Source organism: Poromitra crassiceps (genome assembly GCF_964638095.1).
Source record: "Poromitra crassiceps genome assembly, chromosome: 6".
In the NCBI taxonomy this organism is placed as follows: Eukaryota; Metazoa; Chordata; class Actinopteri; order Beryciformes; family Melamphaidae; genus Poromitra; species Poromitra crassiceps.
Window position 1 is genome coordinate 22,182,552 of NC_139627.1, and position 15,327 is coordinate 22,197,878.

General features: G+C 44.5%; 1 protein-coding gene across 1 annotated transcript in view; it reads right to left on the minus strand.

The window, feature by feature from the left end:
• erbb4b (erb-b2 receptor tyrosine kinase 4b) overlaps positions 1-15,327 on the minus strand; it is a gene marked incomplete at both ends in the record, with an annotated part of 355,388 nt that overhangs the window by 193,298 nt on the left and 146,763 nt on the right. Inside the window, 2 exons of the mRNA XM_083638160.1 lie at positions 380-521; positions 6,517-6,635. Of these exons, the coding sequence (XP_083494286.1) occupies positions 380-521; positions 6,517-6,635 (261 nt within the window). The remainder of the gene's footprint in view (positions 1-379; positions 522-6,516; positions 6,636-15,327) is intronic.

Sequence of the window (15,327 nt, forward strand, 5' to 3'; positions counted from 1 at the left end):
GTGTGTGTGTGTGTTACAGGCTGCTAGAGAGGTGGGTCAAAATTCTTGGGGAGTTTGGTTGGACCGTCAGAACAAACCAATATGGAGTCTGACAGTGATGAGTGGATGCTAACCTCACTAATGCTAGCCTCCATTCAGACTACTCCCCGCCTTCATCTCCCCCATTACCGGAGCAGGCAGGCGTACCCCTCGTGCTGACAGAGGTGGAGGAAGACGAGGGGGAGCACGACTATTTGGTCCTGGGAGTGAGGCTGTACATGTTTAGCCCCCTGTCCCCCCCGCAGAAAAATCAGCTAGTGCGTGTGTGTGCGTGTGTGTGCGTGTGTGTGTGTGTGTGTGTGCGTGTGTGTGTGTGCGTGTGCCAGGTGGTAAGCCTTACGTGGACACTTCTTGACACAGAAGGCTCCATAGGTGTACTTTGCTCTGGGGTTGTGTTGCAGTTGGAAGGCGGTCTGGCTGTAGACAAAGGCCTGGGGGCACTGGGTCACACACGCCCCGCTGTCATTGAAGTTCGTACAGGCCTACACACACACACACACACACACACACACACACACACACACACACACACACACACACACACACACACACACACACACACACACACACACACACACACACACACACACACACACACACACACACACACACAATGTAAACAGCCGTAGCAATCCAAATGAAATATTCCTTTTGACAGAATGCCTAGTAAGGATCAAGGTCATGCTTGACACATTGAGGCCATTTATACCTGGCGCTAACATGCGTTTTCTGTGATCAGATTGCAATCAGATTGTATTTTATCACTTGAGCCTAATTCCATTTACACCTGGCGTTAACATGCATTTTCTGCAATCTGATTGCAATCAGATTGCAGAAATGGTTGTCCTCTCAATCCGCATAAAGTTGCTGTATCCAGATTGAGAGGACACATTGCAATTACACTTGTGTACAATGTGTACACAATGCATCCCTGACCACCTCTGGAGGTGGTTTGGCCGATCAGATTGCAATCCTTCTTCAATGCGTTTTGGGGGTGTTTACACCTGGCATTTCAAGTGATAAAATACAATCTGATTGCAATCTGATCACAGAAAACGCATGTTAGCGCCAGGTGTAAATGGCCTCATTCAATCAGCTGATCACTTCTCACCACATTGTGTAAAACTCCAGTGGAAGTTTTCAATTCCAACTCCCTCTAACTGTTCACACAAAAGACCAGCGTTGCAGGGTAGTCATGGCAACAAACGAGTACTAAACAGGTCAAGTAGCAACCATCTTTTTCCCAGCCGAGCATGGAGAACAACATGCCGCGTAGCTGCAGCGAGTGCAAAACACAAAAGCCGTTATTTGGGTGAATCCAGGCACAAGCGGAGGCTCTGGCACAAGTCTATGACAGATTTAGGTGAGTACTGTATGTGACGTGTGCTGGTATCGTGGCAGCGGTGCACCTGCAGCGCTGTCGTAAAAGGGGGTTGGATTAGGAAGGATAGGTCATCAGTGGGTGTGGTCGGGGCTGCTGTCAATCACGGCATGGCTGGATCATAGACCGTATAACTAACTACTGTGACGTCATCCATTGGTTTGTGGACTCCCATTTTGAAGCTGCGAGGTTAGCATTTTGACCATCGCCATCTTGGTTATTTGAGGTAAATTTAGATGAGCAGAGCCGCAGCAAGGCCTCCTATTGGTCCGTGATCGGCGAGCTGCGGGATCACTGGACAAATGACCTGTCATTCATTTCACACCCCAAAACATAGTCTGCTTCATCGTTTAAAATGAACATCATGCTGTATTGAAGAAGACTTGCAACTAGTGATTGGGACCATTGGGGGTGTCTTTACTGAGGTAATACAATCAAGTGAGAAGTATTTTCCCATTGACTTCTATTCACCTTATGTAGCCCCGCCCACTTGACCCAGTTGTGTTATGACTTCCTGTTCAAAGCACCTGGTCACTAGTAGCAAAGACGATGGGATTTCAAGCAAGACGACCCAACTTCAACTCAGTTCCTATCATTTTTGCCCATGGCTTTCTACGGACACGCCCACTTAGGAGGTTTTCGGCAGCTGTGAGTCTATTGGAGTCAATGGGAAAAGTCAACGTGATCTCAGATTATGACAGATCCTTTTGCCCCCATATTCATTAAAGTAAATATTCGGCCACATATCTTCTGAATATTCTGACACTAAAATGGCATTTTTCAGACAAACGGATCAGGAGAAAATTAAACTTATTCAAGACCTGTCTCTATCTCAGCAACACAATCTTGTGAGATTTGGCAACAGGAACTCATGTTAGCCGGGAGCGATTAGGTAAAGCTAAAGCTACAGTTTGTTAATGTAGTAGCTAAATCTGTGGCTAGATTTTTTTTTTATGGAATATCTTAGTTTCAACTGTATTGAGCTAACAACGGGCAGCTTTGTGTTTATGTGTGTGGTTTGTGTGGAGTTTGGGAACTCATGAGCTCTATTTCAAGTTAGCTTGCTAGGTCAGCACTAACCCCGCGTCACCAGGCTCTAGTCCTCTCACAACACTTCAGGGGAGAGGTGACCAGGCACAGTCCTCTCACAACACTTCAGGGGAGAGATCACCAGGCACAGTCCTCTCACAACACTTCAGGGGAGAGATCACCAGGCACCATCCTCTCACAACACTTCAGGGGAGAGGTCACCAGGCACAGTCCTCTCACAACACTTCAGGGGAGAGATCACCAGGCACCATCCTCTCACAACACTTCAGGGGAGAGGTCACCAGGCACAGTCCTCTCACAACACTTCAGGGGAGAGGTGACCAGGCACAGTCCTCTCACAACACTTCAGGGGAGAGGTCACCAGGCACAGTCCTCTCACAACACTTCAGGGGAGAGGTGACCAGGCACAGTCCTCTCACAACACTTCAGGGGAGAGGTCACCAGGCACAGTCCTCTCACAACACTTCAGGGGAGAGGTCACCAGGCACAGTCCTCTCACAACACTTCAGGGGAGAGGTCACCAGGCACAGTCCTCTCACAACACTTCAGGGGAGAGGTCACCAGGCACAGTCCTCTCACAACACTTCAGGGGAGAGGTCACCAGGCACAGTCCTCTCACAACACTTCAGGGGAGAGGTCACCAGGCACAGTCCTCTCACAACACTTCAGGGGAGAGGTCACCAGGCACAGTCCTCTCACAACACTTCAGGGGAGAGGTCACCAGGCACAGTCCTCTCACAACACTTCAGGGGAGAGGTCACCAGGCACAGTCCTCTCACAACACTTCAGGGGAGAGGTCACCAGGCACAGTCCTCTCACAACACTTCAGGGGAGAGGTCACCAGGCACCATCCTCTCACAACACTTCAGGGGAGAGGTCACCAGGCACAGTCCTCTCACAACACTTCAGGGGAGAGGTCACCAGGCACCATCCTCTCACAACACTTCAGGGGAGAGGTCACCAGGCACAGTCCTCTCACAACACTTCAGGGGAGAGGTCACCAGGCACAGTCCTCTCACAACACTTCAGGGGAGAGGTCACCAGGCACCATCCTCTCACAACACTTCAGGGGAGAGGTCACCAGGCACAGTCCTCTCACAACACTTCAGGGGAGAGGTCACCAGGCACAGTCCTCTCACAACACTTCAGGGGAGAGGTCACCAGGCACAGTCCTCTCACAACACTTCAGGGGAGAGGTCACCAGGCACAGTCCTCTCACAACACTTCAGGGGAGAGGTCACCAGGCACAGTCCTCTCACAACACTTCAGGGGAGAGGTCACCAGGCACAGTCCTCTCACAACACTTCAGGGGAGAGGTCACCAGGCTCTAGTCCTCTCACAACACTTCAGGGGAGAGGTCACCAGGCACAGTCCTCTCACAACACTTCAGGGGAGAGGTCAGGTGACCACGTGACCATTTGGGAGACTTGCTGCTACCACTTGTTAGAATTGGCAGAGCCTGCAGTGACCCATCTAGATAGTAATAGAAGATCTATGCTAGTACTGTACTGTCACAGGAAGTGTAAACACAATAGGAAGTAACTGGCTGCTGTGTTGGAACATAAGGTGAATACAATCTGACTTATTTTGCAGCCAGTGGAGTCGCCCCCTGCAGGCCATTAGAAAGAATGCAGGTTTAGACACTTCCACATTGACTTGAGTTTTCACGAACCGAGCTACCCACTTGGGTTGGATTCATCTCTTCATATAATTTCTGGAGATACAGAAATCCCTGTCACCGTGTTTTCCGTGCATAATGATACGCGTCAAGAGTTTTACCTCGGAAGAACATGAGTCACATAAAACACGTTTGTAGTGCAGTAAAATGTCTTTCCATCTTCTTGTTGGTTGCCTGGAGTCTGTTTGTTTAATGGCTCAATAATTAACCCATTGATACCTGATGCAGCATTTGTGTGTGTATCCCTTTAAGACCGCGAACGCCTCACTAAGAAGAGCACCTCGGAGTCAGCCGATAGGTTAGCTGTGCCTTAGTTACGTCACACGTAATGTGCAATTTAATTTAATTTAATTCCAGTAAGCACCTATTTTATTTTATTCTATTTTATTTTATTTTATTTTATTTTATTTTATTTTATTTTATTTTATTTTATTTTATTTTATTTTATTTTATTTTATTTTATTGTATTTTATTTTATTGACTGTTTTTTACGTTTAGGGAGATACTGTGTGATACTGTGTTATGCTATGTTGTGTTATGTGGATATTTCATGCCTGAGTGCGAGCAACTACAACTTGTCCCAATTTCCCCCCGGGGATCATTAAAGTCTTTCTGATTCTGATTCTGATTGACGCGGTTCGCGGTCTTAAAGGGATACACACACAAATGAGGGATATACACGCAATTGCTGCATCAGGTATCAATGGGTTAACGGAAACGTTTTGACCATAGCTGTAGTGTTGTTTAAGAAATGTGTGGTTTGGCTTCTTGCAGACATGCTGTTAACAACACAACTCGTGTCTCAACAGGTCCTCTCTGATGCCGTGGCCAAGGCTGGGTCTGACAACCTGGTATGGAAAAAGCTCAATTGATGGGTTTTAGTGTAAAATGCTTATTTTGGATCATTATAACAATGCACCACCAAACATGATACGCTATTTGATGTTCATTGTTCAAGATTTCTAAATCAGAGATTTTCTCAAACACAGACGGATACAGGCTCTAGAGTGCTGCTATTCCGTGAATATATTACCAAGTCTTAAGATAACAAATACATTTAATACAACACAATTGAGACTTGGATCTGGCGTTTGGAACGTAGCTCTTCACTCCCTGGTTTATCTACTCTGGTATATCTAATAAAAGATGAAGTGTGAAGAGTCGAGAAGTGCAGAAAATAATGAGCGAGAACTCGCCTGGCTGTCCATAAGCAATGAGCTCTGATTTACACCTTCTACACACACACACACACACACACACACACACACACACACACACACACACACACACACACACACACACACACACACACACACACACACACACACACACACACACACACACACACACACACACACACACAGGGAGCTAAATAAAAGAGATAAAGCACGCAGCAGAGAGCCAGCAGGGAGCTGTGGAAAGAGGTTTGTACTTAACAGCGAGGATCGCACCTTGTGAGGAAATGGGAGTTAAATGGCATTAAATGATCTTTCCCTCACAAATGGCATCTTAACAAGGAAATGAAGTCTGGAGAAAAGCGGATTCTTTTGCCAGAGATGGAAGTGCTCTGATTCAGAGGAAGTACAGTAAAAGGTCACAGGAAGTCAAATGTGTCAGGAGGACTGTGTAAAAACATGAATTGTGCAGTACATCCTGTAAGCATCACACAAAATGTTTCTTGGGTTTTGCAAGATTTCACCATACAGTAGCAACAACACTGTTTTTTTTACAGGAAAAAACCAGTGGGCAAGCCCACCCCTTTCCCTCTGATGGGGTCAGTAGGCAGATCTCCCCATGTTAAAATGCCCGACTTTGTAACAGGATTAAACCTCTTTCCAGTTAGGGGCGAAACACGGTTTTGGTCTATATAATTTCACTGTAGGGAGGTCAATTTTTATATAACTCGCCAGTTTGCCAGAGTAAAATAGATGCTAGAAAAGGGGTTGATTGAGATCGCCTGTCCAGTGATCGTGCAACTTGCAGATTACGGACCAATAGCAGGCGGATCTGCCTCTCTGGGAAACTCCCTTTTCACGTGAGGTGCGGAAGGACTCAACCCATTCCCTCCCACTCTGCTGACGAAAAATCAAGACGGTGACGGCCAACGTTTGAACTCCGCCAGGAAGAAGAAATTTAATGGGATAGCTACGTCCATATTTATGTCTATGGAAAAAACTGATAATTAAAAAAGAATACATTAACTTACATAATATAAACATACTATATGCAACGTGTGTGCGTGTGTGTGTGTGTGTGTGTGTGTGTGTGTGTGTGTGTGTGTGTGTGTGTGTGTGTGTGTGTATGTGTGTGTGTGTGTGTGTGTGTGTGTGTTTATTGTCTCTGCGTGTGCTTGTGTGTGCGTACTTACAAAACAGTCGGTGTCCTTCGGTCCAAAGCAGCCACCTGCACACTCACGGTGGCAGCAGTCACTAACGTAGGGACCGTAACAACGACCGTCACACTGCTCGGCACACACAGTCTTAGTTACTGTGGAGAGAGAGAGAGAGAGAGATGAATATATACGTAGCAAGTAAACAACACCCGAAATGCAGCTTCTTACTCTTCACAAAGTTTATGCCAGAAGTCAAAGTCAAAGAATGCAAAGTTTTAGCTACAAATCTACTTATCATATTTGAAAGGGAAATGGGCACCATGCTGAATTGTGAATCACAATATAGATAGCTAATCTGTTCTTATTGGATTGCTATACTTCTGTGGTGAATGTGAATATTGCTGTGGCAATATATGGGATCCAGATGTGAGTAAAGCAACAATTGAATTGAGTGAAAGTGATGGACAGTATCTGAATGAAATCCCCATACAACCACAGTTTTCTATTCTGCACCTCCACTGGAGCAGTTGGGTCTTCTAGGCCAGTGATGCTCAACCCTTTTCATATCAAGGACCCACAATTTAGTACACATTAGGGCCACAGACTCCCATTGGATTATATTTGTTTGTAGCGGACCCAGATATGAGAATATGTATATTGTTAGAAATTATTTTGTCCAGAATTCCTTGACTATCTCTATTGGGGAGATAACCGTGAATCTAATAACCAAAACAGTAATTATTCTACATTCTCCAATCGTGTTAACTTCTTGTAAATTAAATTATGTTGAAGTTTAACAAATCATCAATTCGGTGAGGACCCCCTGGAACCCTCTCATGGACCACCGGTGGCCCCCGGACCCCACGTAGAGAACCACTGCTCTGGGCGACTAGCGCCCCACAAAAGCATAATGTGTTTGGACCTGTGTGTGTGTGTGTGTGTGTGTGTGTGTGTGTGTGTGTGTGTGTGTGTGGCAGGTTCAGCTAAGGTTGCCACCTCCTACAGTAGCTATCTTCCATCATGCTGTCACCTGCCTGCTGGCACCTCAGTGTCTCTGGCTGGATGTGACAGACTGATTGGGATTCCTATCTCGCTCAGCCTGTCCACCCTCTCCTCACGGCGGCAGTCTCCCTTGAGCCCATAGACTGTATAAAATATGGACGCCATGACAGTTCCTTAAAAGTTAAGCAAAAAAAATCTCAATCGCCCTCTGGTGGCTGACTGCCATATAGGTCTTAAATCCCCCCCCCCCCATGTTAGTGGGTGGGACATGATATATATATATATATATATATATATATATATGAAAAATTAAAGGAACCACCGCAACACTGAAAATGACTTACTGATGTTTATTTGTGAACAACGCGTTTCGCGTGCAGCTTCATCAGGTTCATCAGGTGAACCTGATGAAGCTGCACGCGAAACGCGTTGTTCACAAATAAACATCAGTAAGTCATTTTCAGTGTTGCGGTGGTTCCTTTAATTTTTCATTTCATGTTTATCCTGCAACCGACCAGCACCTGATTTTTCTACTGGCTGTGCACATGGGAATCCTCTCTATATATATATATATATATATATATATATATATATATATATATATATATATATATATATATATATATGCATACATACATACATACACACACACACATACATACAGTACATGTCATATGTTTCCCAAAGATGGTTTCTGTCATTTTAGGTACTTCTTATTATGCTGATATATGTTCAAGTGCTCATTTTTCAGAGGAGTTTGTTTTTAATTAATTATTTGACGATATAAAAATGGCTGATTGACAGCTCTGTGACAGCCACTCTCAAAACCTCCGTCAGACTCCGGCATGGCTGAGGAGGCTCAGCCTGACTCTACTGCACAGACTCCGGTTGCAAATGACGTCGCACAAGCAAGATGGCAGCTCGCTGAAAGCAGATATTTTTGCTTCACTTTTGCATAGCAGTAGGTAGCAGGGACACGTTGTCCATATTATATACAGTCACTGGTTGAGCCATCCGGGCTGCCGTACGACAGGCTCATGTAAACACATAAGACGTGTTTAAGGTGGAGGGAAGGGAAGGGAAGTGGCAGCAGTGGGGAAGTGGGCTGAATTGGAAGCCTTTGGGGATGGAGAGGCAGTGAAATGTTCAAGTATGCAGGAATGCAAACAGCTATTGCATTGGAACTCCAAACAACTGCACACAATCAATAGGACGGTAATGTGTTTGTGTTGTGTATCTGTGTTCATTATTGTGTTTATGTGTGTACATATGATTCACTATGCTTGTCATGAAACTCGTAAAACAAAGGGCGATCTGTACTCATTGCAATGAACTGCTGGTGTGAGGTATTCATTTTCCGTTAGACTCCCCCCCTAAAAAAAAAAGATTGATTGCAGTTCTCTCTTCCCTTGGAATCTCAGGATCAAATCAGTTTGATCTCCTGTGAATGATCAGGAGACCAAACAGCTTTGATGTCTGATGTTCTTGTCTTTCTTTTACTGGACAGAATCAAAGTAGTCGGAAGATTTCAATCCAGAGAGTCGACTTTTCATCTAAGTTGATTTAGTGTGTGGTGCGTGCGTGCGTGCGTATATGTGTGTGTGTGTGTGTGTGTGTGTGTGTGTGTGTGTGTGTGTGTGTGTGTGTGTGTGTGTGTGGGTGGGTGGGTGGCTGGGTGTGGGGGGGGGGTTCTGAGTAAAACAAATTTAGGGATGGGGTGAGATATAATTTACTCAACATCAACCTACTCAGACTCTTCTTTGGTGACTTGGACTTGGGCTTGAACACTGACTCGAGCCTCAACAGTGGCCGTTCACACTATACACCAAAGCAACGCTCAACCTAAGCTCAACCTACAGTATGCTGAACCCACAAGTTTCATTTAGGCGTCCTTGTTAACACCAGCCACGCGAGTGTGAATGTCACGCTCAAGGCATGCTCACGCCTTGCTCACCCGATCGTTCAGGATTCAGTCCTATTTTCCAAGCGTGACGTGTCAAGCAAGCCTTAGCCAGGCATGAAGTCAATTGGAGTTGTGGGCGGGTTCAAGGCGCGCAGAGAAGGCACTGAGAGTTAAAGAGAAGGCTTCTTGTGTGAACGGTTAAACGTCAGCTCAGCTTGAGCCTGCCACAAGCTTCAGTTCTGCTTACGTTAGGCGTCCTGTGTGAACAAAGGCTTAGACTTTAGAATATGACTCGACTACAACACTGGCTACTCCTGTGAATGATGTGTGTGTGTGTGTGTGTGTGTGTGTGTTTATGTGAGCGAGAGAGAGAGAGAGAAAGGGTGTGTGTGTGTGTGTGTGTGTGTGTGTGTGTCTGTGTGTGTGTGTGTGTGTGTATGTGTGTGTGTGTGTGTGTGTGTGTCTGTGTGTCTGTGTGTGTGTGTGTGTGTCTGTGTGTGTGTGTTTGTGTGTGTGTGTGTGTGTGTGTGTGTGTGTGTGTGTGTGTGTGTGTGTGTGTGTGTGTGTGTGTGTGTGTGTGTGTGTGTGTAGATGCTTATGATGTGCACTGTCTTGTTCCTTTGGGCAGTGTGGTGAAGAGATAGGGCGAGAGATGTGGTCTGAGACACTATCATAGTGACGGATACCAGCCAGCCACACACACGTGCACACACACACGCACGCACGCACGCACGCACGCACGCACGCACGCACGCACGCACGCACGCACGCACGCACGCACGCACACACACACACACACACACACACACACACACACACACACACACACACACACACACACACACACACACACACACACACACACGTCAGCCTGCACCTAACGTACCATCAGTGGCATTCCATTAACAGTGCCTGGGCCCAAATGAAACGGCCTACTTTACTCCAAAGACACTCTGTCAAACAAATGACCTTGCCAGGGAAGAGATGCAGTGCTGTTGATCAATTTGCCTTTAAACATTCACTTGAAGAAAAATAAAGATATAAATAAATAAATACTGGGCGGGCAACGACAAATACAAAAGGAATCCATCTCATAAAAATATGCCTGGTAGCTTCCATTTGAACAGGCTGCAGACAGCGGCATCAGTCACAGGGAAGGCTGGCTCTCAGGCTCCATTTACACTGCATGAAAATGTACTTTTCCCACGTCTGTTTTCCAGGAGAACTTGATAAATAAAGATGGGATATTCGGTGCAGTGCAAACAGACAGGATTCAGCTTTGTATGTGTGACCGTGTAAGGAAGCCAGGTACATTAGTTGACAACTTGGGAATTTGAGTTAAACCAAGTTTGACACTTGAAAAAAAAAAGGAGCAGAGGCATGTATAAAAAAGTTAAATCTTTATTTGATCACAAGGTCAAAGTTAAAAAGCTAGGATGCTGAAAATCTTAGAATGATAAAATAATAAAAACACCTTCAGGTTGTTCCAAATGGAGGCCGCTGACAGCCAGGAGCAGTGGTTAATTGTTCAAAGAGGGGGAGTTAACATAAGGCGGCTATCCCAGGGAATAAGACCACAAGTGTGGACTGGGTTCACTACAAAAAGCACAGCAAACTGAATACTGTCTGCCTATAAGCAGAGACACACACCAACAGGTGACTAGGACAACTTCTTCTCCTCCACTCCTGGCAAAGGCCGACCTGCAGCCAGAGATTCAAAGTTAACAGACGGAAGGGAGGGGAGGCTGGACAGACTAGGGTAGCACCAATTTTCATGTTGAAAACTATTAGCCGTGTTCTTGAGTTTGGCCACTTTGCTGTGGTACAGTACTGCAGCAGTACTGCAGCAGTACCCCAGCAGTACTGCTGCAGTATCTGCCACAGCGGTAAAAGTAGGGTTTTTTGTTATTTAAATGTTGTTTTTAGTAACATCTGTATGAGAAAAATATGAAATGGAAGCAAGTCTCTACTCAATAGAGATTAAATGCTTTCTGCTGCTTAATGCGAGTGTTCCTTGTGATGTTCTTCTGACAAAGGAACTTGTAAGAGGGAGGGAGAGGAGCATGAGACAACAAAATAACAAGCAAATTGATGTGGCAAGAAACTGATCCAAATAAATGAATGGATAAATGTATCGTATACAATTAGTGCTCATAACCCCAATGCATTTTTTTGTGTGATTTCCCCCCCATTTTTCTCCCCAATTGTACTTGGCCAATTTCACCCCCTCTGCCGATCTGGGGAGAGCCGTAGAGTAGCACCATGCGTCCTCCGATACATGCGCAGTTGCCAGCCGCTTCTTTTCACCTGACAGCAGGGAGCTTCACAGGCAGGACGTAGCACATGGGAGGATCACGCTATTCCCACCAGTTCCCTTCCGCCCCCAACAGGCGCCGCGATCAACCAGAGGAGGCGCTAGTGCAGCAACCAGGACACATACGTCTAAATCCGGCTTCCCACCTGCAGACACAGCCAATCGTGCCTGTATGGACGCCTGACCAAGGGGGTAACAAGGGGGCGCGAACCTGTGACCCTCATGTTGGTAGGCAGGGAATCTACCGCTACGGCAATGCATTTTAAAGTGCTACATTTATTAGCATCTAAATGGCAAATGTCCATCAAGCTCAAATAATGATTATACATATTAAACTATACATTACATCCATCCAATAAAAGTAATTTCACACAAGTCAAAGTTGGGCCTTTTTTCTTTTCTTTTCTTTTCTTTTCTCCTTTTTAGATCAAATCAAATGAATATTTATGTCTTAATGCCTAAGAGGTTGACAATCTACAGAAACATTTGATAAAACAAAGGAAAATCTTTTTTTCTTTCTTTCCAAAGTGCTGTTATTGTAAATGAGTAAATCAAGTAAAGGCAGCATTGGTATTTATCCTTGTTTTACTGCACTATAGTGTTTTACTTATCCCCCTTTTCTTCTGCTTGGAGACTTTCCAAAGATCTAATTCATTTTTTAACAGCTGAGGGTGGAGGCGGTGAGGCTGATCCCTGCGGAGCTGCATTTGCTACACTGTACCTACTTCACTCCAAAATAGTTTCACGTCTCATCTAACTCTGCTCCTTCCAAAATCCACTGGAATCCTCTTACACTCATACATATCATCAAGCTGTGATGTTCAATACATCCCAGGAGATATTTTGTAATGAGACGTATTGTAAAATACTTTGCTGAACCCACTTTCCTCTCACTCTCAATCATGTCCTGTACAATATTTCCCAGAATGCCTTTCGACGACAACCCTCAGAGAATATTGCTGAACTTTCAGCTGTGGGTTTTATGTGTAGGTGACACTGTTACTAACTTGTTGACGTTGTCATTAGGTTTTTTCAGAACTCCGCTACTTGCTTGTTTAATCCAAAGAGGTCTGATGATCACAGTGTTTCATATACAGGCCCCTCCCTCCGCTGAGATTGATATTCAAATTAGTGTATGATGATGTCATTTGGTCACTTAGTTACTTTTTGAACAGCCAATGGCTACTTCTATTAGAAAAGAGTTGGTCGCACTGGTACAGTACATGAAAAGAGCAATATTGATAGCGAGTGATAGCCACAGAAAGAGACTATGGGCCTGTCTGATTCTCAAGTGAACGAGCTTTATAGGTGCCATTTCTAGGTAATAAGTTGTAATTAGGCTGTCTGAAACCAGTTTGATACATAAGTTCACTGAATTTGCAACCTTTCTAGGTACCTGGTTATGGATCATTTTTGAGGAACCATACCATGCACACTTTGGTGGGTTAGGGTATCCCATGATACCTTGCGACCCTTACAACCGACGAAGAAGAACGAAGCAAGCCCAAACGAGCCCCTAATGGCGACGCCCACAAAGCCGACCGCATCAGAAAAAAGTGAAACAATGTTGGCTAAATAACAAACATATTTCACTTTCTTTTCATTTTTATTCTAGAATAGTCAATAACGTCAGCCTTTACTTAAATTTAGTGTAGTCAGATGTTTGTACAGTGTCAGGAAAGTCACTTTTGAACAATAGTAGGAAGCATCTTACCTGACGGTGTTCTGGACAGCAGCCACTAGTTAGGTTGCTAATATAACTAACGTTCGAGAACTCGCTCCGCCCGCCCCAAAGCAGGACTACACAGCCAGGAGGATAGCACCATTGCAAACCTTCAATTGTAAGTGGAGTTCGTTTTAACTGTGCTTTATTAAATGATAAGCTGTCATTACTTCCAATTTAGCGTTTGTAATATTTTCATTCGCTGGGTTTTACGCTTTTAATTTGAAGGCGGAAAGGGGAAATGGTGTATTCGTAGATTGAATTGACACTGGTCTGTCAATTCTATCAGTTCATATGTACCATTTCCCTTTTTCGCCTTCAAATTAAAAGTGTTCACGGTAGCCTGTGAAACCTCGACCTTTCTGGATTATAAAAGTAGTATAACGTTAGAGAAAACAGCCCCCAGCCATGCCGTTTTATACAAATGTATTGCCAAATGCTTTGGGATTCAACTTGATCAATCTTGGTCAGAAAAAATCTTGTATATTCAATGCAAACAGCACCAGTGTGACCTGTCGCGTGCAATGCTACCTTCAAGCATGAGGACGTCTGAAACGAATTATTTTTCATCCACCTATATTAAAATTAGTTACCTAATTAATCAAGTATCTAGTTAGGTAGCTAGGTGATAGGAGCTCACTTGAGTTACAGACTATGTTTACTTTACTATGTTCTAGTGAAGAAAAAGCGAGAGGTGCACCTCTTCCTTAAAACGTCTTGTGGTTGCATTGCATTCTGGTCTATTGAGGTTTCTATTGGTGGAGAAACTGGCATATCTGCCGCTACTGCGATGGATTGCTGGTTTTTGAATGTCCAAAATAGTGGCTCTAAAGAAGCCCTTGCTATTTGATTGTGAGGGGGAAAACACCAGAACTTGATGTTTACCACTGATGACAATTGTTCCACTATTAAACTCCATCCATAGTAGTAACTACACTGGAAATATATCTTAACATTACATCACACTGTGTATGTTTGGCCAGTTAGTGATGGGAATAAGAAAAAATACCACACTGTCAAATTAAAAAAGAAAGTTTACACCGAAATCCAAGGTATGGCGACTATAACTGCTTTCCACAGCGTGTTTTAGGGTGTGTTTTTCTCTATGTAAAATGCATCAAGATTTTCCACCACATGGGCTTGTATGGGTGGAACACATATTGATTGATAATAACTCATGAAAATGCCATATTCTAATGTCATTGTCATTGTATCCATCCCTGTATATCAGCACAGCAAAAAGACAAAGTGGAGGAAGAAGGATGAATATTGTTATGTGCAGATGAATGCATGTTGAGATGCTGTATGGAAGCAGACTGACAGGGGCTTATCGCTGGCCTGTGATGTGCTGTTAACTAGCCTTGGTCAAACAGTTCATTCCTCATTATCTTAATAAGATCATAGCTGCAGAACAAATAACATGAGCAGCTGGGAGTGGAAGGCACAGACCAAGTGGACGGGACACTGAGTAATGGAGAGAAAGGAGGAGGGAATTGATGGACAGAAGGAAGGAATGTGATGCAATCAAACAGATTGAGGAAGGAAGATATATTAATGGGATCAGGAGGATATTGGTGAAACATGGAAAAAAAGACTAGAACGGAGAGTGCTTAACATCTAAGTCTATGGGACAGATGGTTGATATTTTGTGGTTTATGGTATAGAGCTTCTGCTTCTGTGTGCCACGGGCATTGTCCACACTGATTGACGTGAGAATGGAGTTAGAGTTGATCAAGTGAGTTGTAGGCGTTTTAATTCCAGACATGACATTTTGGCTCATCTTTATAAACAGATGACTTCATATGAGACGGGATCAGAAGTCTTGGCGCAGACGTCCGCTCTACACCGGAAACCCACAACATCAGCCGTCTGTCCCAGTCTTATTAGTGCCCCGATTGCTAAAGG